The following is a 26,733-nucleotide window of genomic DNA, read 5'->3' as shown; positions in this document are numbered from 1 at the left end:
GAGGATTTCCCATACCAGGCAGTTGAACTAAAGAAGCTGCTCGAATGAGTAGTGAAACATCTTCAATGATTACTTAACAAGTTCAGTTGCTTTAGATTTATTCATACTAGATAATGAATAATGTAATAATTACTACATAAAATATCCCAATGTCCCATACCCCCAATCCTCTTATTTCCCCCAACCTTCATCCTTCCTAGATCTTGATCCTCCCATTCCTAAAAGTTAATTATATAAATAATTCATATTATAATATATTCTTATTCTCCCCATACTCTAAGCCTCCATTTACACCCATGGACCCTTATCCCTTCCATTCTCTCTATGAATCCTAAAATTGATATTCGTGTATGAATATTTCATATAAGAACATTTTCAAATTCTCCTCTATACCCCTAATCCCCAGTCCTCCCCCCACAAACCCTAATCCTACACCCTTTTACCCCACAAATAAAAATGATCTTCTACTTTTCGCTACAAAAATAAATGAGTTTATTATTATGATTAAGCTATAGCCTCAAATACATTTCTCTGCGGTGCTTTCCCCCACTTTTTTTCTCTGATCCTAATCTTCTGATCCTCTGCCCATGCAACTTCTTAACCCCCTCCCTCTCCCCCTGCAGCACCTATTCCCCCTCGATTTCTATCTGCAGCCCCTAATCTCCTGCATCCCCTAATTTTCCTCTCTTTCTCCTTGCAATCCCCAAACCCCCTTAATTTCCCCCTGTAATGCATTATCCCCCTCCATTTCCTCATGCAATGCCTAATCCCCCTTCATTTCCTCCTGCAACCCATAATCCTGCTCCACTTTGCCCTACACTATCTATCTCCATATCTTCTACCTCGTCTCCTCTAGATCAACCTCCATATCCTCAACCTCCTGGGCCCATTGGGTTTTTTTCCAAATGCCCTGCCGGCCCAGTCTGATCCTGAAAACAACAGTAGTTTGCACTTCTATAGAGAAAAAGCCTACACTTTGCTTAAAAATCAAATGCACATGACATAATTATGGTGTGAAACATTATTTTGTAAGCATGAGATTTTTAATTGTAAATAAGGCCACACTGTTCTATAGTATTCCAGTGGAAGGAATTGCTACTATAGACTAAATATTACAATAACCTATGCTCAGGATGCAATAAAGTATGCCCCCACAATAGAATAAAGTTATACAAGCAGATGTCAAGTTCTTTGTAGAGGATAGATCATTTTGGAAAGAGCTGATACAGTTACATTCTGTGGGTTTGCCTTAATACTCTATGCTCCAAGAAGTGTACATCTTGCTTTATAAAAGACACAGAACCAAGAACAGACACTAAGCTATTCCTGCTAAACCTTCTGTTCTATGCAATTAAATACTTGACCAAATATAGAATGGGGGTGCCTATTTGAGAGAGCCTATTGTTTTAATCACAAAATATATGGTTATTGTATTGTCTACATCAAAAGGATCAAATATGGAATAGCTTCAATTTCTGCCCTTTGTGTATGTTAGAGCTCCTCTGAATTCAGGGCTGGGTTAGAGTGGAGGCATTGTCAAACTAATTATATGGATGAGCGGAAAACTAATTAATAAAAATCATATAATAACAAAGTCTCTAAACTGCATGGCATATTAATCTAATGTGCACATCTTATGGTACTAACTAATATAAAAACAAAAAGATTAGAAATTGATTTTCTACTTACTATCACAAACTGATAGATGCTGTCCAGGTCATGCACTGCATCAGTTATTATTATTATTAACATTTATTGATAAAGTGGCAAAATATTCTGCAGTTCTATACAATAAATGGGTTTATACACTGGACAGAATTACAAAGCTACCAATAACCAGTAGAAGAAGTAAAGAATATTCTTAATTGCTAATTTTCCAATACACTTGAACTGGGAGCACTTTAGTAGCGTGCCTGCTGAGGTCACACTGATAACAGCAAATCATTTCATATATATTAGGCACAGGCCGGGGTTTGGACCAATGAAATATTGAGGATGCAGTGTATTTTCTACACTGTTTATATAGTCTTATCAATTACACTATTTAGGGTGTAGACACACAGAGCTACTAGTAGCAGCTACTTGTCATAGCTATAAGAGCAGACAATGTTGATTATTTACTGGTAACTGTCTCTACATGTGTTTTTTTTTTTTCCAATATGAATTTTTATTGATTTTAGTAACAAGTGGGAAGACAGAAAGGAATAGGAACACATATTCACTTCTTACAAATTGGGTTCATTTGAGTTATACAATGTTTATAACCATGAGGGGGAAGCGGATGTGGGAAGGGAAAGAAGGTGGGGGGGGGGGGGGGGCCATCCCTCTAGCAGGCTAGCTTGTGGATTGTTTGTAGAAGTCCAATTCTTTAAAGGTTAGCCAGCGGAACCAAGTTGTACTGTAAGCATTGTAGTGCTCTGGAGTTAGGAGAGACATTTCTTCGAATTTATGTATTTCTTCTACTTTCTTGTACTGCCTCTACATGTGTTTTACATATCTCCCAACATTTTGAAAATGGAAAGAGGGACAAAAGCAAATGCTGCACGCAGCACGGCTAAATTTTTTTACCACGCCCATTTTTGCAACCACACCCCTAAATGCCACTCCCATTTGACTAAATTTGGCAGGTTATTTAAAGTTTGAACACTTTCTGGGGGTTTTGGGGTCCTGTTTTATGTGTTATTATAGATTTGCTGAAAAAGGTAAAATTGCCCTTCAAGCTGCAGGTCTCAGTTCCCCCAAGAGACCGTTTAGCTTATTAGTTACAATTGTATCTCAGTGCAGGTGGGGCTTTTTACCTTTCTGGGCTCTCTGCCAAAAGCCTACTTATTTCACCCATTAAGAGCAGGTTGTTAAGATTTCTGGGCTCTCTGTCAAAAGCTACTTTTTAATTAAATTTGTATCTTTTTTTAGCTTCAGTGCAGGAGATCAAAGGGAAATGAGGGACTTTTCAGTAAGAATTGGGGACTGTGGGTTGAGCTGTCAAAAGAGGGACTGTCCCGCGGAAATTAGGACAGTTGGGGGGTATGGTTTTAGCAGAGGCAATTCTTAGTATTGTCTATGGCAGGGTATTTTCTGGCGTTTAGCAGCTGTGACAAGTAGCTACTACTTAGTAGCTCCATGTGTCTTCACCCTTAAGGTGGCCATACATGTTAAGATCTGCTCGCTTGGCGAGGTCGCCAAGCGAGAAAATCTTCTCCTGATATCCCCCACCTACAGGTGGGCGATATCAGGCTAATTCGGTCATTTGGCCCTGGGGCCAAACAATTGAATTAAAATGACGATAATGGGCACAGTCGGTTTGGGGACCGCATCGGCTCGATCCGACTACAGTTTTTAACCTGCCCGATTGATATCTGCCCGATTTCAGGCCAGATGTTGGTCGGGCAGGCCCGTCGTTGGTGCCCATACACAGGCTGACAAACCGCTGAATCGGTCTAAGGGACCAATATCGGCAGCTAATATTGGCCCATCTATGGCCACCTTTACTCTAAGGGCAGTGGCACATGGGGAGATTAGTCGTCTGTGATAAACCTCCCTGACATGCCATCCAACTGGCAAGAATGTAAATCGCTGGTGGGATGGCATATGCATCGCTTCAGTCACATTTCTCTTTATTAACTCTTCACTCCTCTCTCCTCCTTTCTTCTTATAGGCCACTCTGTCCTTTCCATTACCCCCTTTTTTTCCTTTAGTCTGCACATCTTTGCTCCTTTTCCTTCTGTCAGTTAGCACTCTCTTTCTTCCATTCACTTCCCTTTCTTACTCCTTCCCATATAACATTTTGATCTCCTTTCCTCACTTGCCCATACACCAGATTTCTCCCTTTCTCCATGTTTCATTTTCTCCCTCTTTTCCTGTATATCAGTGAAGCCTTGATTTTGTGCCGCCCTCCCTGTGTCATTCTCTCCAGCCAACAAGTTTTATATTCCCCTTTGCCTAACTCACCCCCATATCTCAGCCCTTTCCCCCTAACCCCGCTCTGACAAGGCAGACTTTCCAGCAGGCAGTTTTGTAGCCAGGCGCAATTGCTGGGTCCTCAAACAGCTGCTTTCCGATTGGATGTCTGCGGATCCGCTTGACAACCGCAAAGGCACAGAGAGAGACAGAGAAGAAGCGGCGCGGCCCTAGGAGCGACATTCTGTGCCGGTGGAAGGGAGAGGAAAGCCGCTTTCACAGTGGAAGCCATCGGGTGCTGCCCGACAACACAAACGGAGAACACGGAGCGGGTGGAGCCTGACGGGGCTCTGGAGCGCCGGACTAACGGGGAAGGGAGCCAGGTACGGAGGGAGAAAGGGCGGCTGGATGTGCGTCTCTGGGGTGGTGTCTCACAAGTGCTCTATGGGCATCCTTCCATTGGCACCACATACACATTCTATCCAGTAACATTATAAATACATTCAGTGACAAGCGCAGACTGCTGACAAAGGCTCTCTGGAACTACACTTCCCAGCATCCTGCGTTGCCGGATTATTTACTGGAAGCGTTACGCTTATACATAGCACCGAGTGCTGGCATACATGTAGGATACTCCGACATTTAGTGGCTGCAAATCATTTACTGGGCCTCACAGCAAAATCATTGTGGGGCTGATTCAGCTATGAGAATGAGACGTGTGAAACCACTTGTTATTATGTGCCCCAATGGGCCCCCATACTTGTAGGGTCCCAGCAGTTTCATTTTTATGTTCCTCTATAAATACAATAGTAACACTGCACTCGCTGATATTTAGGCACTGAATGGCAACAACTGAATTATTCCACTTAGATTGTAAGCTCTACGGGGCAGGGACCTCCTTCCTACTGTGTCTCGCACCACGTGGCACTTAATCTCTGTATATTTATACTTATTTATTGTATTTATTATAACACGTGTCCTCCCTGTGTGTAATTGTGTTAGATTGTACATCACTGAGCGTCCTTGTAGCGTATGAATATACATACATATGTTTACAGGGTAACCCTTTTGAAATAGGGAAGCCGTATCATTCTTCAAGTTTTGTTTTACCAAGGAAAGATGTGTACGTTGTGGGATATAAATTTAATGCTGTGCTGTCCAGCCAGTGTCTGTTTACACTCTATAACACCCTTCAATTTCTTCCATCAGCACAAAGCTGAAGTATTTCAGGGGCTCCATATTGTAGCACTTTGTCAGTGTTAAAGTAATGGGATTTGCTCACAATAACTTCACAGTTCTTTTGAGATTTTGAGATAATGAGCAATAGACAAGCATGTCAGAAGATGCTCAGAGCTGGATATGGGACATTTAGGGCAAGAACTCCAAGAGCGGTTCAGGCGCAAACAATCACGGGCGATTAACTGCTCCGAAATGGCTTTTCACAAGCAATGATAGAAGTTGGTGGAAAGTCCTTCGCATTGATTCATTTTCTGAAGTCGCGCAAAGTTGCCTGCAGGAGCCTTTAGGCACCTTATCTGCCCATATATGGGGCACCCTGATGGGCCTTCCCAACCAATATCTAGCAACCTTAAGGTGGGCAAATCGGAGAAAGATCTGCTCATTTGGTGACCGCACCAAATGAGTAGATCTTTCAGTTTATGTCCTGCTTTAGATGGAATAACTGATGGTGAATATAGGTACAATGTAATTTGTTTTGTTTTATTAATTGTGCCTATTTTATAATGATAACTATTTACTGCTTTTGTATGCATGTTGATGACGTTAAATGCAACATATTGCATATTCCTATAGAAATACAGTAATTTTATGGCATTTGGTGCACTAAGCAATGCAGAACAGTGAAACTTGGAGGTCATTTACACATGATCCAACTTCCTTAGTTTATTAGTGCAACTGTGAGTGGAGAAGGCGGCAGTTACTACATATATTGTGAAGACATGTAGAGCTACTTGTAGCAGCTACTTGTTGCGGCTACTAAAACAGACTGCTGATGATTTACTGATAATTGTCTCTACGTGTGTTTTAGCAGAGGCAATTCTTAGTATTGACTATGGCAGGGTATTTTCTGGCGTTTAGTAGCCGTGAAAAAGTAGCTGCTACTAGTAGCTCCATGTGTCTTCAATTAGGGTGAAGCCACGGGGTTATTAGTCGCGGTGACATTCCTGCCATTGGGTACTGTATAAGTCGATGCAAATTTTTTTTTTAAAGTTGCACTGACTTACCAATGCATGTGTCTTCTCTCCGTAATTCCTTCCTATTATACCTTATATATAATGAACTCCTTTTTATCTGTAACAGTGAGACAGAGACAGACTGGGGGAATTAACAAAATCTGATCTGTAATGTAAAGTCGGATCAGATAAAGTTGGATGGTATGTTTTGTTCCTGCATCTACATCCAACAGTCAATGTATTTCAATGAGAAAAAAATCTGTCAGACACTATCAGATATTATCTCATTGGATGAAGACGCTGCATGCAGTGCTCCCTTCTGACAGGCATGACGCATCAGATGCCAAAGCTTCCATGTAGTTTACACATCAGATTTTACTTACAGTCAGATTATATTTTGACCCATGCGACTACATCCGTCATGTAGGAAGCATTTTGTTGATCCAGCACCATCCGACAAAAGCTCCCATGGAGTTTAGTCCTTAAACAACTTGTATGTACATTGTTTCCCAGTAAGAACTAGTTGAATGAGAACATAAACTATAATGATGCAATTCACCTTAACATTAACTTTTAGTATATGTAGGCAATGATATTCTGAGACAGTTTGGGATTGACCTTCATAATTTTTATTGGTTGTTTAATTATTAACCTTTTTTGTTTAGTAGCTCTCTGATTTGGAATGACAACAACTATCTGGTTGCTAGAACAGGACATTATCATCATTAAATTATACTAGAAGTTAACTTAAACTTACTCAATTAAGAACTAGAATACTTTGTCTTTACAGTTATAGTAATAATACTTTGCATGATGTCTTACCTCATATAGTATAAATGGCAGGGTTTTTAAAAAAAGATAAAGGCAGCACTGAGCTTTGCTGAATATAGTAGAAACAATGCACCCATTTCCATCAGATGATTATTATTATGTGCCAGAATATTTCACTGTGCTGTACACTAAATGGGGGCATGCACTGAACATACAGAGTAGATATATAAATATTGCCCATTCTAGAGGTAAAGGCCCTGCTCAAAAGAGCTTACAATATAAAAATGTTTGTTCTCTACAATGTCATTCCATTTTAGTTTCATTCAGTGTTCATTTTTCCTGCAAAATGTCAGTAGAAGCTGGTCCCACACAGATCTGGGTAAGAGGAGAGGCTTAGATGCCAGATTGTGTCATTCTAATGCAGATAGTTTAGTGGGAGAGAAGCAGCTGTGGGAAGCTCCCTCTTCAGAGTCATTCTATCCACCCACTATGTACGCCCTGTGGGACAGATTCAGCCCAAATGTCACTTCCTTTGTTAGAGAGAAACAGATTCCTGCTTTGCTGTATCATTCAATAGAAATACATCTCCCCCTCTTTCTTCCCATTCATTTAAATGGTCCCCCACACCAGGTGGAAGATCTAGCCTCTCTCAATTATTTATGGCACAATCTGCTAATTGGCTGTTTCTCTAGTCTGTAACCGAGTGTGGGCCTCAGTGTGCAAACATTTGCTATTTATTATAAAGTATAGTAATGTTGAAGGGGTTGTGTATCTTTCTCCTTCATTGTGTACAACTTTGTGGTATGTAATGTATTTTTATGATCATGTGTAATTGTCTTTATTTGTACTGATTAAAACTGATAAATATAATTTTTTGAAAGTGTTACATAAAGGATAACAAATTTTAATACTACCATTGTACTTTTCATTCTTGTGTGCAAGCCCATTTATGTACAAAATGTTGATGGGGTTGTTCAGCTTTAAATGAACATTTAGTATAATGTAGGCAATGATATTGTGAGACAATTTGCAATTGATTTTAGCTTTTTGTTTAGGGAGCTGCTGAGTTCAGAAGAGCTTCCAGTGTGGAATTTCGGAAGCTATCTGGTTGCTAGGGTCTTGTTTTCCTTAGAAACCAGCAAGTGCTTTTAATGAGAGAATGGAATATGAATAAGATGGGACCTAAATAAATAGCTAACGATAATAATACAATTGTAGACTCACAGAGCCTCACATTTTTTTACCTGCCAGGGTCACTGACCTGTATTTGAAAGTTGTAAAGATGTAGAAGTGGAAAGCAAATAATTCAAAACCTATAAAAAAGAAAAAAAAAAAGATTTTTGCTTTGAAAGTTATTTGTAAATGTAATTGCTATAGAAAGCAGCATTTGCTGAACTCCTGGTTGTTACTTTTTAAATAATGTTGTAAGTGTCAGTCTCCTCCAGCAAGTCAGGTCTGTTGTAAAACCTGTTGGTGTTTGTTACATTGTTTCACACCCCAGAGCTACCAGGACAGAGAATAGAAAAGGACTGGCAGGAAAAGGTGATGTACCGTGCTAGCCAGTCAAAATGTTTACAGGGTAACCCTTTTGAAATAAAAAATAACAAAAGTGGTATAAAGGGGATACCTTTATTGGCTAACTAAGATAATCATAGCAAGCTTTCAGAACATCTTAGTTTCTTTTTCAAGCTGATTACCTTGATTACCTTGGGATTTCAGCTGATTACCAACTTTTCAGTTGGTCTTCATTGTTTTACTTTTTATAGTTTTTAAATGATTTATTCTTTTAACTCTTTCCATTTTTCAAATGGGGGTCATTGACCCCAGTGGTCAAAACTATTTTTTTGTTACTTTTTATAACCTTTTTTTTCTATCCAGATCCTCTCGTATTCATATACCAGTCTCTTGTTTAAACCACTTCCTGGTTGCTCAGATAATTTGGACCCTAGCAACCAAATACCTGCTGACACTCCAAACTGGAGAGCTCATGAACAAGATTGAAATAAACTACAGACAATAAAAAATGAATACAATTGCAAATTGTCTTAGAATAATACTCTCTACATCATACTAAAACTTAACTTTTAAAGGGGTTGTTCACCTTTGAGTTATTTTAAGTTGAACCACCCCTTTAAGGTTACTAATAATTTGGGATTTCAGGCTGAGTTGGCTTTGGATTGGTTGCTGATTCTGGAAACTGAATCTTCATTTTTTTGTGGAATCAATACTAATACAGTGTTAACATGACAGCATGGTAATGATGTGTAATACATTAGCATGGGGTACAATTAAAAAGAACATACCTTTTGTTTATAAATAGGCATACTAATGTGTATACATAAAACCTATTTTAATAGCAATGTAATAAATGTCCCAGAACTTGCACAAGTTCTAGTTACCCATAGCATCCAATCAGCAGGTAGTATTTACTATATATATATTTTTTTAACTATATCTTCTCTGGAAAAAAGGCGCTTGCATGGGAACATGATTATAGGCAGATAGGCGATGTTCTTTCCTCCCCCCCCCCCCCATAAAAATGACCAGTGCACCAGATGCCACCCCCTTAGATTAGAGGAACGGAGCTTCCATTTGAAGCAGCGTAGGTGTTTTTTTACGGTGAGCGCAGTGAGGTTGTGGAATGCCCTTCCTAGTGATGTGGTAATGGCAGATTCTGTTAATGCCTGTAAGAGGGGCCTGGGTGAGTTCTTGATCAATCAGAATATCCAAGGCTATTGTGATACTAATATCTACAGTTAGTATTAATGGTTGTATATATATAGTGTATGTATGTGGGTTTATAGATAGGTTAGTATAGGTTGTGTGTGCTGGGTTCACTTGAAAGGGTTGAACTTGATGGACTCTGGTCTTTTTTCAACCCTATGTAACTATCTGATTGGTTGCTACAGGTTACTATGACTGGCGCAAGCTTTGTGACTTTTATTACATGAAATACAGTTGGCCAATGGTCCTGTATGCATCTACAAATAATGGCCATAAACTGGCCATAAATTGCTCTCAAAGTATTTGTTTAAAGCTTGGCCACCACATTCTTCCACGTTTCCTTGAACACTAAATTGTTAAACACTGTTTCTTCTTTTTGTCTAGTTTTATTTAAACACTGCACAGTCAGCTATTAATGCAAACACAGAGTACATAGCTGCCTAGCAATTTTACTTTGAATGAAACATGTTTGTTGTAGCTAAGTGTCTAATCTACCAGAGTCAATTCCTCCCTGAATGTTAAGTTATGAGATGCTAAAATGTTTTTTTCCTCATTGAGTGTATTTTAATGCTTTTTCAACTAATTAAGAAGGCACTTGCCTTTAGCGGGAGATGTATTGTTGTAAAGCAGTAATGTCCTATGAACAGAACAGCACCAGAATTTACCATATATACTCGAGTATAAGCCGAGGTTTTCAGCACAAAAAATGTATGTGCTCGGCTTATACTCGAGTCGATATACGCTGCACTGACATTCGTCTCACCCGTGTCTGCCCGCATCTGCGAGTGTACGCACGCGCGCACATGCGAACGCGGTGGTGGGCGGGCAGACACGGGGGAGACGAATGTGTCGAAATTGTCATGGGAGTGGTTTCGGTTCTGTAAGTAACTCAAAGACTCTCTGATTTTATGAACTTATAGCTGTAGGCTGTGAGTGGAGGATGTCTTATATGTAATAGGTCAAGGAGGATCTACCTATCTATCCCCTCTAATATTTTCTTTACTAATCCTGAGGCCTAATCCTATTTCTTTTTTTATCAGGAATATTCTGCCCAATAGCCAGAATGGGCTCCCTGGTGCTCTCAGTTTTTCTCCACCTATGTACCTAGTGTTGCTGCTGCGTTTTGCTATAACATTAGATGACACGGGGGAGATGAATGTCAGCGCAGAGTATATCGACTCATGGATGGGGGTGGCAAAACATCAGTCCTTTATCTGTTATCCATGTACAGCTCTTAGCATAACCTGACAGCCGTCCCCATGGGCAACAGGAGGTAGCAGAGTTCATCTAGTAAGGTTGCGCAACTGATAATAAGCACTGCTTCCTCAAAATTCTATAGCCTTCCACTGGCTGGCTTTCCATAAGCACCCTGATATCCATATTGTGTCTCTAAGTAGGCAGCGTAAAGATAAACTTAAGTCTTACGTAGGATTTTTTTATTGAGCTTGTTGTACCAGGTCATGGGTGGAGCAGCTCCAAAACGGCAACATGCCTTCAAAGTAATTCACAGCGGCTCCCCATTTTCTTATCTCTCTCTTTATGAAGAGTTCACAGGGGGTCACACTGAGTGTCCTATATTAATTATTTGATTATTGAAACTTAGCAGCACCTGCTGCATTTCCCACCTTAGGATTATACTCAAGTCAATAAGTTTTTCCAGTTTTCTTAGGTAAAATTAGGTACCTCGGCTTATACCTCATTGTACTGTAGCTGCAACAGCAGTTCATAATGCCATACTCTTTGCTTCATAAGGGGTGTTCTCCACTGACTGCACTAGCTACCGTACTTATGGTCTGTGGAGGATACGTGCTCCCAATGGTGTCTCAAATAACAAAAGCAAGATGACTACACATGACTTGAATTATTTTAGTATCTATGAGAAATATTTACAGATACTTAAAGAAGAAGAAAAGTCATTTTGGCATTTTACTGCCAATAGATTTGCCACATTAGTGCCACCTAGAACAATATATTTATTCTGCAGAAACTATTAACATACCTGAGAATTCAGCTTTAGAAGCTTTCTCAGTTTGCTTAGGATAGCAGCTGCCATTTTAAGTGGCTTTCTTCCTGCAATCTCTAACCATTATAGCTGAGATCACACATTCCTAAGGGAGGGGGCATTTGGGTGGGAGAGAGGAGAGAACTGCACAGACTCTGGTCCCAGGAATTAAGGCTGTTTCTGAGAGAGGAAGTCAGAAACTGGAACATCATGTTTACAAAAAAAAAAAAGAGACAAGAAATCCTGTGTTTCTTTTGATAGAGGTGCATTACTGTAAGTCCTTATGGCTGTATTTGCATAGACCCTTCTGATAAAGCTTACTTAGTTTGTACCTTTCCTTGTGCAGTCATATGAAATCTCATAAACAATAAGCTCACAGAGTTCATTTGTAACCTGTAATGCCAATAAAATATTTAACCTGTTTAATAACTGATCAAAAAATCCCCAAAACAGTTGAAACCCTTCCTTGGGCCTGTCTAGATGACCATGGTTACATTCATTTCAGCTGGTAACACCAGACATGGTGGACATGCAGTGGCATAGTAGAAAGTTTACACGAGCACACCCAGGCCTCTTAGTCAGCAATCCCGCCTGGTGCACAGACCCTGGAGAGACAGCATTCGCCCAGCAATGCAGGAAAGGGATAAGTCATCACACAAGGCAATGAAAGTCGGAGGCAATTCCCTTGTGTTTATTGAGTCCCATAAAGCAACAACAAAAATGTTGCAGGGGCATCCCCTTCGTCAGGTGAGCAGTGTTAGCAGGAGCAGGAACATAATGAAAAAATAACAGTAGTGCCCCATATGTATCCTGGATATGGTATATATCTTATAATTAATGGTCACCGTCCATTAATTATATCTTATAATTAATGGTCGCCTGTATTTAGTTAAAAATGTGCCACTAGCATCACAGCACTGTGTTCCTGTTGTTCTGGTTACTGGGCCAGGGTTTCTTCAAACAGAAGAAACATTGGAAATAAAGCTTGTACAGGAATGTGATACATTGAAAACGGCCTGAATTTGTATATGTCCCTTTATAAGTAAACTCAGTACAGTACTTCAATATATATTAAAAAAGGCTCCTGGTATAATCAAACACTAGGCTAGAATTTAATTCTCCAGATGGTGTAGCTTCCAACTCCCAGCTTCGAAAGCTGCTGAAAGAATTTCCCATCATTCCTTCAGCAGCTTTCGAAACTGGGAGTTGAACTTCTGCTAATCATTAGTGAAGGGATTTTGCCAGAGATCCATAAAAGTGTTAATGTAGCTATACAGTAATATCTAATAATAATAAAGCTCCTGATTGATTTGTGCTCTTTATTTTGTATTTCTGTGCATATTTGTTGTGGCAGTGTGGTTTGTCAATATATAACTGCTCTTTTGCCTTTAGTGTAGTCAAAAAAACATTTAACTGGCACCTGTCATGGACTTGTACTTGCAAGTAACATTTACCCAACTCCTTACAGCAGTGGTTCTCAACCTTCCTAATGCCGCAACCCTTTAATACAGTTCCTCATGTTGTGGTGACCCCCAACCATAAAATTATTCCTAAGGCGAAAGGGTCGTTTGACCCCCTGATTGAGATCCGGTTGGCTTACAGCATCCAAATGTTAATGTATTTATATCACGTATGTACCTGTTTCTAGATATTTACATTTTTAAATTGATTTAACCACTGTTTTTTTATTCTTTCTTCCTTTTTAGACCACTGCAATGACAGCTGAGGAAACGATTAATGTGAAAGAAGTGGAGATTACGAAGTTAATTTTAGACTTCTTGAATGCCAAAAAGCTGCACATCAGCATGCTTGCTCTTGAAAAAGAGAGCGGGGTGATAAATGGACTGTATTCTGATGACATGCTATTTCTCAGGTATATCTATAGTTAAATAAACAGTGGCTTTTATTCAATAATACTGGGTACATTTACATCAGTGCAATATCCTATAGCGGCTAATCAGCGGTTGAGTTTGACTGTGCCCTTAAAGGAAATACTGTCATGGGAAAACATGCTTTTTTTCAAAACGCATCAGCTAATAGAGCTTCTCCAGCAGAATCCTGTGTTGCAATTTATTTTTTAAAAGTACAAACAGATTTTTCTTATATTTAATTTTGAAATTGTACATGGGGCTAGCCATATTCTTCATTTCCCAGGGTACCAAAGTCATGTGACCTGTGCTGTGATAAACTTAAGTGACTCTTTACTGCTGCACTGCAATTTGAAGTGAAATTACCTCCACCTCTTCCTTTCACCCCCAGTAGCCAATCATCAAAAGAATAGGCAGTTTAAAAGATAGCAGCTCTCTGACACCTCGGTTGAAGGATTCAGCTACCTGAACTGATAGTGCTGTTAGCCCATGGAGGCACTGCTAGTACTGTCCTGCATTTTGGCAAGCAAATTGTTTATATTGCTACACAATAATTTAGGGTGGCTTTGGGCTTTTCTCTGCCAGCTAAAATACGCTGTGGAAAAACTGCTCCCATATGCCATTAGCCTTTATAAGCTTGTACAATAAAGGATGTACAGGTATGGGACTTTTTATCCAGAATTTTTGGGACGTGGGGTTTTACAGATAAGGGGTCTTTCCATAATTTGAATCTCCATACCTTTTGACTAAAAAATAATTTAAATAATAATTACACCAAATAGGATCATATCACCTCCAATAAGTATTCATTATATCTTAAAAAGTACAAGGTACTGTTTTATTATTACAGAGAAAAAGGAAATCATTTTGAAACACTAGACTTATTTGCTTGTAATGGAGTCTATGGCAAATGTCCTTCCTGTAATTCAGAACTTTCTGGATAACAGATCCTATACCTGTATACACACAATATGCACTTGTAAATAATGGTACATTGATTTATATGAAAAATAACATCCCAAGTACATTATACAGTAAGGAACAGAAGTGGTGGCACCAAAAATACATTGAATACAGTGAGAAACAGTGGCACCACAAATAGATTAAATACAGTCAGAAGCAGTGAGAACTGTAGCCCCCAATACATTAAATACAATGAGAGGAAATGATTTCTGATATCCCAGTTCCAAAAAGCAGGTTTCCTGAGGAATGGAGAAGATTTCAGCATTATAGAGATGTGAAAAAAAAAATCGTTTGTACAGGTATGGGATCCCTTATCTAGAAACCCGTTATCCAGAAAGTTACGAATTACAAAAAGGCCATCTGCCATAGACTCCATTATAAACAAATAATTCTAATTTTTAGAAATTATTTCCTTTTTCTCTGTAATTATAAAACAGTACCTTGTACTTGATCCCAACTATCATATAATTCTTATTGGGGGCAAAACAAGCCTATTGGGTTTATTCAATATTTAAATGATTTTTAGTAGACCTATGTTATGGAGATCCAAATTACGGAAAGATCCTTTTTCCGGAAAACACCAGGTCCGAGCATTCTGGATAACAGGTCCCATACCTATATTGATAAACTTGCTTGCTTGCTAGTGGTAGATGTTAGAATAGCACCCAAGCAAGAGAAACCCCTGTTTTGCTTTTATGTGACTAGGGTCCTGTTGAAAGTATATTGGGTAAGAGAAACAATAGCTTATCTAAAAGCAGTTCTGTAGTGCTGAAAGACACTATTACAACTACAATATTACATATTAATATATTACAACCAATATTACAACTAAAAAAATGGATTTGTTGGTTCAAGAATAAACTTTACATAGTAGAGTGAATTATTTGCTATGTAAACAGTGTAATTTAGAATTAAAAATACACCGTAAAAATCATGACAGAATCCCTTTAAAGAAAAAGCACTTGTTATTTGTATTACAGAACAGTTTTGATTGCAGTAGAGTTGTGTTTGTTTAAATGTTTTTCTGCAGGTGCCAATTGGGACATATTTAAACTAGATATATTTGTGCATAATTACTCTCTCTCTTTGGTAGGCAACTGATTTTAGATGGACAGTGGGATGAAGTCCTTCAATTTATCCAGCCTCTGGAGTGTATGGAGAAGTTTGATAAAAAAAGGTATTAATTCATTCATATTAACAAGTGCCATGATTATGTGTGATGAAATGTCATTTGATTAACTGATACCTTTTCTGTGCAACTTACCAGAGTAGTTCTAGAGGTAGTGGCTGCAGAAACTCTTTAGCTATGGGCATAATTATTGCTATGACAGTAATACAGTCACATGTCTTTAAACAACAGACTAGTAAATGCTGTCTGCTCATTGGTTGCTATGATTTACTAGAACAGGTGCAAACTTCATATACCTGAAAAAGCAAATGCTATGCTTGGATTAGTTTATAGATAGAATATCTCAAAGGAATACTGTCATGGGAAAACATGTTTTTTAGAAGTAGAGCTTCTCCAGCAGAATCCTGCATTGAAATCCATTTTCAAAATGATATTTTATATTTAATTTTGAAATTTCACATGTGGCTAGCCATATTCTTAATTTCCCAGGGTGCCACAACCACGTGACCCTCCTAGCAGTTGAGCAGCCGAACAATGGGAAGGGAGCAAGATCGCAGCTCCCAGTAGATATCGGAAATCCAAGTCTGGTTAATGACTCAGTTACATGGGAGTAGAAGAAAAAATAGGTTACCCGAAAGCAGTTCTAATGTGTAGCGCTGGCTCCTTCTGAAAGCTCAGAATCAGGCACAAAGCATTGAGATGGCTGCCTACACACCAATATTACAACTAAAAAAAACTACATTTGTTGGTTCAAGAATAAAATTGTAAATGGTAGAGTGAATTATTTGCTATGTAACCAGTGTAATTTAGAAATAAAAAGCCCATCATAAAAATTATGACAGAATCACTTTAATGTGCAATGCTTTACCACACAGAAAGCATTATTGCATAGTGGTGGTAGTCCTTCGGGTTGAGCCTTTAAATTCTCAGAAGACACTTTCTGTATGCCTAAATATGACATCTCTCAAACTAATTTAGCAGAGTAACCTGAACAATAATAAATATAAGCAAAGGGAAAAAAAGTCTAAAAGACAGAATGTGTTATGAAATGGAAAAAAACACTGTATTATAAATTATATTTATTATAAATGGCACTGTAATTAGCCAGGAATAGCACTGTACAAACTCTTTGTTCTCCCAATGGGCCTGAACCAGCAGAACACAATCATATGGCTTAGAAATGGCTGAATATAAATTACATTAACTGGGAACAAAAAATATATAATGAGTTATATTGGTAAGTAAACATGCTGGAGTAAAATTGTGCTCATAAGAAAGCTCTTGTATCTGTTTCATACCTGTACTCATTACTGATTAAATATCCAGCATGAGGTAAAGAGCACTGCATTGGCAGGCACAAGGCAGCCCTATGCTACACTGCTTTATATAGGCAGCACTGTATTCATGCATGTGCTCCATTTTGGAGTGAAAGGACCCACAGGTGCTGGCAGTGGGGTGGGTGCTAAGTGCAAAAAACCAAGGTAGCCTGCTCCTGATTTTTACTCTTTGCACCTTTTTTTTCCTTCTATAAATTAATCTTGCAGAGTGTGATGACATTTTTGTTCTCTACTTAATAGTAAAACATGACAATTCTTGTACCTATTGTGCAGTGAAGTGACCCCAGTGCATCTGCCTTGGTCACCCATGTACATTGCCTTTCCAATTGTAATATGGAGCTGTTACAACTTAATACATAAATACAAAGTAGTATAATAAAATATTTAAATAGGTACTGTCTGTAAAATAATGTCCACAGTCTATTTTATAGTCTTGATTTTATTTCTCTAAATAACTTTAATATTAAATGTAATCTATATGAAGGGTGTGGAAAGAAAGAGCTAAGAAACAATAACAGACTAACCAACGATAAACCCTTACTTTATATAAGGAAGCTAAAATGCCATGTAAATTCATAGTATTAAATTAAACTTAAAATGCTTATTTTAAAGAGGAAATCAAGTACCAATAAACATGAAAAACTGAATTTAAACCCATATTCGTAAATTCCAGAGTGTTTAATATTCATTAATTATAGTTACCATTTAAATTCTGTGTTCAATTAAAATTGTTTTTATTTTTGAGTTTTATTGGTAGTTTCCGGTTTATCATCTGTGAACAAATCAATAATGGGAAGCTGCTTATTATGACTGCTTTATCAAGTGTCTTGTGTCTTGACATGCCATGAATAAACAGTAAATTTGCAGTTTAGTATTGCCTTCATCTGTGCGCATTCCACCAGTTGTTTTTATGAAGAGTTTCCTTGCATATTTATAGAGGTAAGCAGTGTGGAATTGTGAGAAGATCTGAGTGTGTGGGAGGTAGCACAATCCGATGGAGGCAGTATCCCCTTGTCTCATTCTTTTGTACTCTTTACTCTGTTGGATAAAAAAAATAGACAAAAATAACACTGAATTTCTGAATGCAGGTTTCGCTATATTATCTTGAAACAGAAATTTTTGGAGGCACTTTGTGTGAACAATGCAATGTCAGCAGAGGAGGATCCACATCATGTAAGATTTGTGTATTAGTATTTTTTTTTTTTTTTTTTAAACGTGTGTGTTTTTCATCCATGCAGAAGTAAATGCTGACCACCAAGAGCCCAACTTAAATAAATATTTGGACCTTCTGGTTCTTGCCCTGAGCCCTGGGTAGAAAGTAATTTTACATTTTTCAGGAATTAAGTTTGTGATCATCTTAATGATAAACTAAGACTCATAGTCGTGTAACCTTTTGAGACAAGTGAGTTTTTCTCAGGATTTCCTCCAAAGCATGGTTATCCAGGTTGCAGAAAGGAAGGGGGTGGTTAATGCACATTACCTGGTCCCCTGCTTTTATAAGTAATTTAGTATCTATGGAAGTGCACATAGGGCTTTTTATTGACAGAGTTATCATAATTCAAATAAGTTACCATACCACATCAAGGTTAATCCTGTCCTGGTGGGTGCTGGTCTGGGTGATTTCTCTTCTCTATAAAAGCTACAGTGGGGGAGGAATAAACATGTGAGCCCAATGCCTTGGTCAGGAGATACTTTTCCCGAGTGATTCAATGAAAACAAATATTACCAGAGGGAAATAGTAAGGACCTTCATATGGGGTTTACCTTGACGTGGTGTGGTGGCTTCAGAGTTTTATAAAATAGTATGTTATTGAAGGGGTGGGGATAAAGCCCCAAAGGATCAGTTAGTGCAAATAGTTGCCCTACTGTTTTCCCATGCACACCACTGTCTTGGCCCAAAATTTCCCTCATTTAATGTTTATATTCTCTGGCATGTGCCATACAATGTCACCTACACAGTACCCAGGTAGAGCTGGAAACTGAGCCATCTTGGATTTTTTGACTAATTTTTGGGGGCTGCTGGTGCATGCTTTGAGTAAATGTACAATATTTTTATATTTTCTACTTAATAAATGTCTGTTCTCATTTCAGCTTGAATTTACAATGCAGGAAGCTGTTAAGTGCCTGCACACACTGGAAGAATATTGTTCCTCCAAGGAGGATTACAGCAAGTTGTGTCTTCTTCTCACCCTCCCACGGCTCACTAATCATGCAGAGTTCAAAGACTGGAACCCCAGCACAGCTCGTGTAAACTGTTTTGAGGAGGCATGTGCAATGGTGGCAGAATTTATTCCTGCTGATCGCAAGCTTAGTGAAGCTGGATTTAAAGCTAGTAATAATAGACTGTTCCAGCTTATTGCGAAAGGACTTTTGTATGAGTGCTGTGTGGAGTTCTGCCAAAGCAAGGCAACTGGGGAAGAAATCACTGAAAGTGAAGTACTGTTAGGGATTGATCTTTTATGTGGCAATGGCTGTGATGATCTAGACCTGAGTCTCCTCTCATGGCTCCAGAATTTGCCCCCTGGTGTTTTCTCCTGTGCTTTTGAGCAGAAGATACTCAACATCCATGTAGATAAGTTAATGAAGCCTAGTAAAGCTGCTTATGCAGATCTTCTCACTCCTCTCATCAGCAAGCTGTCTCCATATCCTTCATCACCCATAAGGCGCCCCCAGTCAGCCGATGCTTACATGTCTCGCTCTTTAAACCCAGCTCTGGATGGCTTGACTTGTGGACTGAGTGGCCATGACAAGAGATCAGTAGAACCAGGAAGCAAGACGTCCCCCATGTCCCACTCCTTTGCAAATTTTCACTATCCTGGTGTGCAGAACCTCAGCCGCAGCCTCATGCTAGAGAGCACTGATTGTCACAGTATCTATGAAGAGTCATCAGAAAGGTAGGAGTTGACCCAAATACATTTCTTGCCTGTTTGAAAGCACCAGAAGACACTATGAAATATGTATTTAACAAAATGTGTATCATATAATGCAATAAGATTTATTCTAAAAAGAAATCTGCTTGGATCAACAGGTTATGAGGGAATATGAATTGGTGGCTACTTGTTCCCTTCATTTAAATTATACTGACATTCTGTATTCCAGATTGTATTTTAATCTGGTGAACAACTTGTTTCACCTTGGGACCATTGATGAATATGATGAACCACTGATGAATGTGTTATTTAGCATCTGATGAGTGATCACTACAAACAAATGTATAATTTTGTAACTTGCTAAATAGAACGCTATGGTTGTGGAGTTTTGGGTCATTGTTGCTTTTTTAACTTTAAGTTGATTTAAAGGGAATCTAAACCCAAAAATAATTGGTGTAAACTTACTCAGAGTTGTCTTTTGAGTAAGTATACTAATTTACATTTATTTTCTCCATTGTCTGGGGTATAGCTGGTACCATTGGGAGGCAGGGCACAACAATACAAGAAGAACTAGCTCCTCCTCCACTGGCTGTACCACCTGCAGGCAGGGCCCAGTTCAGTAAATGTTTTGTCCTCAGGAGGTTGAGTTGTTTTTTTGTTTTTCCTATTTGTAAGTAAGTTTATTCTGACATGAGGCGATGTCCAAAACTCCTGCACTGAGTAGGGTGTTTTTACCTTGCCTCTCCCAGAATGGAACCGTCTATGGGGTCCGCTATGTGACTACTGCACTAAGCAACCCAGCCTTTTTCTAACCTCTACGTTCCCCCAGAGGAGGAGAGTCAGCTGACCGGAAGGCAAAAGTGGGGAGTTGAGAGTTTCATCAGGTAAGTATACATCTTTCTCTCTTCCTCTCCCCACAAACAGCCTTCCTTCCAAGGGTTTTGGTGAGGGATTTGGGCAAACGCTACTTGATTCTTTGCTGGGAGCCCTGGAAGGATCTGCCCCTTCCCCCGCCGCCTGCATGTTTGTGCTGTGTCTAGTACTGTAACAGTAGAGCACAGCCATTGATTCACTACAGAAGTTCCATCAGGCGCTAGAACACACGTGCCCGCATTGATTAATGTGGAGATTGGTCTGGATTGGTGCCATAACCACCCCAGCACCCCTGGACCACCACTTCTAACCAGCACAGCACACACAGAAGGGGTTAGTTGCTACCTCTATCCAACAGGCATATACAATTGAGGGCTCTGTTCTGCTGCAGGTTAGTTGGACAGCGCAGTGCTTGTACCATTAGGAGGTGCTAAGCCTCCTTCTCACTGACTATTTTTTCTGCAAACTTTCAACATTCCTTCACCATGTCTGAGGAATCAAGGGACAGCCTCATCAGCATGCCTAAGGAATTCAGCCTTTTGGAAGGTGAACTTACCCTAGTTCAGATCAGAAGGACTAGGAGTCACCTAGGCATACTTCTGCCAAATGCCACAAACGTTTACTCGCAGGTCACAAAGATCCCATGTGTAATCTTTGTAAACCCTGCAACAAGGCCTGGATCTCCCTGGTCCTGCTTCCTCTCAGCTGAGCCGAGCCCCCCAGGAGGAACAGTCAGTTTTCTTCAAGGAGAACCCACCACCCGGAGTGCAATCCATTCTGGAGTGGGCATCCCAGCTGGCAGCTGGGATTTCAAAACTGGCTCACTCACTAGATAAACTCCACTCTCACCTCAGTAACCCAATAGTTAATGCTCCCTCCCCTTCTGAGGAAGAAAATTATGAAATCCCTGCCCCTGTGCCTCTGGAATCCAGCCTTTTGGAAGGTCAATATTACCCCAGTTCAGGTCAGGAGTCACCCAAGCATTCTTCGGAGGCCTTGGACTCTCTGATGTTATCAATCCTAGAAACACTAGATTCAGGAACCTGAGGTCACTTCTGACTGACTCCTTCAAGACTCTTTTCAAGCTTCACAGCAAGTCTTCTCCTCTGTTCCCTTCTCACTCTGATAATCCAGCAGGAGTGGGACTATAACATCCTGCCTGGATTTGAACGAAGAACCCACTGCTTGTTATGCAGTTTTCTTACCTCTCGCCTATTTAAGCAGACTGCTGGTTTCCTGGTTCACTTCAATAATATCCTTAGTTTTTCAGGCAGGAATGATGGCTATAGGTGGTCTCTATTTGCCCACACCTGTTCTAAATCTCCAATTATCTAGCCTACAAACCCCTACCGCTTATTTCTTTCAACACCCATTATAGGTCTAGCGAGCCTAGTTCCTGGGTGCACTTTCTGATTTGTCTATCTGGTTTTGACCCCTGCTTTTATCCTGACTTTGACTGAACTCTGCCTGGACTGTGACCCCCTTCGCCTGCTTGACTTTCTCTTCTGGATCCTGACTTTGTACTGCACTGCTGTTTTGGTTTTGACCCAGCTTGCTTGACTCCAGTTCTTGTAAGCTGCCTCAGTCCTTATCCTACGATCTGGTTCCCTTACTTGCTTAGAACCTTTGCCCTGGTCCTCTCACTTTAAGACCTGACGGCACACAGAGGGCTCCACCTGAAGCCAAAGGTGGCTGTTTTAGGTAGAAGTGTGAGCTGTGACATGGACCTTGGTAATTCTTTAACATTCCAACATCAACATAAGACAGTTCATAAACAGTTCAGGATTATGATTTGTCCCTTCTTCAGGGCTCTCACCTTCCAGGGTTACTTCCACACAGCTTCTCTGGGAGTTCCTTACACAGGCAGGCAGCCTTCCTGCCCTGTGCCCCGCTCTGAGAGTGACTTTCTGAGTCAAGAACCAACTTCAACTCCCCTGTGTAATCCCACAGCCCTTTTATTTGCTGCTTACTTGCAGCCTAATGAGGCAGCTCCCTACAGCTGGCAAACTAAAAACGTTAACTGTTCGAAATTCGGAATGGAGGGTCTTTCTTGCTTTCCCTCCATTCACTCCAGGGACCTATTAATTTGGCTTTTCCTAAGCCAGTAACTTAAACACAGCATTACCTGCTGCAAAACCAGGCATTTTACCTGGTGCTACTTGTATCCCACCTTTAAAACTGGTGGAAAATGCACAAATTAATGATTTTTTCCATTGCATCTCTCACACCATTCTCTGTAGAACTCACTGCTAAATGGGCCTCCCCACATTCAGCTTTCTAAGAACACAGCCCTTGCAGTCCAAGATGCCTCGTCTGAGAGGGCCTGCTGCATTCTCTGTGCTCAGCCTCGGGCACATGTCTTCGCACAGTATTGGCCACGGCCTGGGTTAGTAGAGCTATCCAGTCCAGGTCAGATTCCCTACATTGTGCCATTCTTTCAGGGACTCCTCATCACAAACTATCCCAGAGGGATTCCTAAATCAAGGAAGAAAAATTACATCTGCGAGGCCTCACTGGGTGGTGCTCAGGGCATCAACAGGACCTCGGTTCTTGCAGGGGAGGCTCGCCATTCTCTCTGGCTTTGGTTTGCTTTGGTTGGCAGGTTTCTCTCTGGAAAAAAATCCTTGACTTCCATTCCCTTTAAAGGGAAAGCTTCTTTTTGGTCCTGATCTTGGCAACATTATCATTCAACTACAGGGGGCAAGAGTACCTTACTTCCAGAGCCAAAGTCACATTCTTCCTTTTGCAAGGCAAATTTTTTTCCTGGCTCACAAAACAAGAGTGCAAGACCATCCTCCCCATGACAGTAGACCTCATCTAGAGGCTGCTTTGGAGGCAGACACAAGTCTTCCTGGCAGAACCTTAAGCCTTTCACCAAGCCCACCGACAAGTCCACCTCAGCATGTTTGCTCTCACCTTCCCACTTAGGAAGAAGGCAGCACCACTTCTGCGACACCTGAACCAAGCTCACTCAAGACACCTGGGTTCTCAAAATCGTGACACTAGGTTATCACCTGGAATTCTCTTCCTGTCCAGCTCACCATTTCTTTATGTCAAGGCTACCTCAGGAACCAAACAAATGCAGAGCCTTCCAATGTGTGGTCTCCAACTTACTCCACACAGAGGTGATGATCACTCCTGGAGAGCATTTCAAGGGCTATGTGTCCATTTTTCCAGTCCTAGACCTCAAAGAACAAATTCATTCGTCCGCGGAGGTTAAAAATGGAGCCTCTCCGGTCAGTCATAGCAGCAATGTCTCCTGGTCATTTCCCAGTACCTCTCGACATAAAGGACATATATCTGCATGTACCCATTTTTACTTCTCATCAGAATTACTTGAGCTTTTCCTTCCTAAATCACCACTACCAGTTTACAGAACTTCTGTTTGGCCTAACTTCGGCCCCCCAAGATCATGGGGGTGGCTACGGTGATTCATAGTGCAGGGGTTTCCATAACCCCCCATACTTAGCCTATTAATCAAGGCTCCCCTCTCACAGACCCAATAATCCCTCCACCTCACTATGACCACTTTGCAGGACCTTGGTTGGTGCCTTAATCTGGAGAAGTCTTCCCTGATTCACAGCCAGTCCATGATTTTCCTTGGGATGCAGTTTGACACGGACACAGAGGGTTTCCCTTCCTCAGGATAAGATTCTTCACCTCTAATCCTTGGTCAAGTCCCTTCAGGATGAAACCAACCCACATGGCTAGGTTCTGCATGAAAGTCTTGGGGGTCGTGGTCTTAGAAGTGGTACCTTTTGCTCAATACCACCTCCGGGAGCTTTAGTGGAATGTCATCTCTGCCTGGAAACGGAAGTCCTTACTCCAGGAGATCTGCCTATCCCACCAAACGCTAGCATCTCTCTGCTGGACGAGAGTCTCTTCAGGACTCTTGAGGAGAAAATATTGCCAATCAACCTAACCTAAGTCAAACCCATATTTCACTGGGTGAAAGCCAGCCACACTCAACTGTTGCCCATCTATATTCTAGGCCTTCTAAATTGGGAGGCAGTCTTCCTAAGCAGACAGTCACTGGATCCAACCAAGTGGTCACTGAAGGAGGAGATCTTCCAAAAATAATATGGGGAGTGCCAGAGGTGGACCTCAGGGCAACTCGGCAGAATTAGAAAGTACCAACGTTTTTGCTTCTTACTGAGACCTCGGGCCTTAACATCTGCCTGGAACTTTAGCCTTCCCACCACTTCCTTTCCTGCTCAGGACAATCAAAAAGCTAGGAGGGGAGCAGACCACACTCATAGCTCCCAGGTGACCTCTGGCTACCAAATCCTCCATTTCTCATTGGGTCGAACAGGCCATTCTGCAAGCCTACATCGCCCAGGTACCGCACCCTCACGCAGACTCAAGGCCCACTCCACTAGGGGGATGAGCATGTCCTGGGCCTTCTTGAACCAGGCATCAGCAGAATAGCTGTGCAAGGCAGCTATGTGGACCTCCATCCAGTCCTTCATAAAATTTTACCAATTCTGCACTATTGCGGCATCCATCACATGATTCGTCAGGAAGGTACTTCAAGTCGCAGTGGTAGTTCCCACATAGGCCTATCCATCCTGTCCTATTATTGGGGAAGGCTTTGGTACATCCCCACTGTTCCTGTGTTCCCCAAGCAGACAATGGAGAAAAAGAGATTTGTGTACTCCCTATTAAATATTTTTGTCTTCAGTTGCTTTGGGGGACACAGGACTTCCCTCCCAGGATAGGTAATTCCTTGTAGTTTTCTCTTCTCTTGTTCTACTTAGATTGTTTGTTTGTTTTTTGTTGTACTTACGCTCCTGTTTACTGTGGTACAAAACTGAACTGGGCCCTGCCTGCTCTGGGTATAGCTATACCTCACTGTTCCTGTGTACCCTGTGTGAGTAAAGAGAGAGAGATTTATTGGGTATATTTATTTGAGTACACAAAATTTCCTTTTTAGTGGCTCAATGGCATTCTTTGAAGGTCAGATTGTCAGCGACCCACACTGACTTTCAGAAAGACATTCAGTCTAAAACTGCTAATATCTTTGAAACCATATGAAATACAAAATGAATGTTAATTGCAAAAGAACTCTGAGTAAGTTTACATCAATTAATTTTTTTAAATTAAAATTATGGACAAATTCATGCAAACAGTCCATTTTAAAACTGTAACCTACTTAACCTGCTTAACCTGTTTAGATCCCCCATTTAAATGAAAATTATGGACAAACTGATGCAAACATTCATCAACACAGGAAATGCTTGTATTGCTTTAAAGAAAGTCCTTTTGTGGCAGGTTAATACAAGGTTGTCATACAGAAGGACAGTATTACTCTTATCACAAAGTAAGCTGTGTACATTCCTCTACTGAGGGATATTTGTAAGAACTTTTACCTAATTTGCTACTATCACTAGTATTCCATTAAGCAAGGTTTGATTTTGATGAGATATATAATTTTATTTAATTAAAGAAATTAATTTGGAATAGGAGTGTACCAACACAACTACAAAAAGTAATTAACATCCTTAACACCCTTTTTAAAATCAATAGGAGCGAAACACCTCAAGAAAAGGAAACCCCAAACAGCAGTGAAACCATTTGTCAAAACGTCCCTCCAGAAGATAACCAACAGAATGCTGGGGAAGATGAAGAGGAAAGCAAACCAGAGAAACCAGAGAGAAATGAGGTGATTAATATCCTACATAATAGTCATAATCATGCTTACTTAAAAAAATAAACATAAAAAAAAGTATATTTAAAGATTTTTTTTTTTTTTTTTTTAGCACTGGCATTCTTTAAAATAAGAGAATTTAAAGGGCAACAGAAAGCATGATTCAGTGGGGGTAGAAATTTTATGCAGCCCTTAACAAATCTAATTTCTATGTTTTATTTTTGGGCGCAGTTCACCTTATAGTGAAAAAATGCACTGGCCATGGAAAAAAGTACTGTAGCAAATCTGATTTGGCCAGTCAAGCTGCTTACAGCATGAATCGCCTTCATTATCACAGCATATTTCTGAATATCCGTTTACTCCCTATTCATTCTTCAGTTCTCTTACAAAACAACAAGGCTGTTGAACCACTATACACAACTTCCTATCCTCTAGAAATCTTTTCTGATTTTTTGCAGTTA

General features: G+C 40.2%; 1 protein-coding gene across 2 annotated transcripts in view; it reads left to right on the top strand.

Annotated features, from left to right (window-relative positions):
• The first annotated feature begins 3,948 nt into the window (after positions 1–3,948).
• The window catches only part of wdr47 (WD repeat domain 47), a 39,568-nt gene continuing 16,783 nt past the window's right edge, over positions 3,949–26,733 (top strand). Inside the window, exons 1-6 of one of the 2 annotated variants that reach the window (XM_031901041.1) lie at positions 3,949–4,280; positions 13,293–13,459; positions 15,511–15,594; positions 17,972–18,056; positions 18,974–19,776; positions 26,152–26,287. In XM_031901041.1, the coding sequence (XP_031756901.1) occupies positions 13,302–13,459; positions 15,511–15,594; positions 17,972–18,056; positions 18,974–19,776; positions 26,152–26,287 (1,266 nt within the window). In that variant the 5' untranslated portion in view covers positions 3,949–4,280; positions 13,293–13,301. The remainder of the gene's footprint in view (positions 4,281–13,292; positions 13,460–15,510; positions 15,595–17,971; positions 18,057–18,973; positions 19,777–26,151; positions 26,288–26,733) is intronic. The other variant, XM_031901040.1, reaches the window with a different exon arrangement.

This window comes from Xenopus tropicalis, chromosome 4 (genome assembly GCF_000004195.4).
Source record: "Xenopus tropicalis strain Nigerian chromosome 4, UCB_Xtro_10.0, whole genome shotgun sequence".
In the NCBI taxonomy this organism is placed as follows: domain Eukaryota; kingdom Metazoa; phylum Chordata; class Amphibia; order Anura; family Pipidae; genus Xenopus; species Xenopus tropicalis.
The sequence above is the reverse complement of the archived record's forward strand: the minus strand, read 5'-3'. Positions and strand labels throughout refer to the sequence as shown.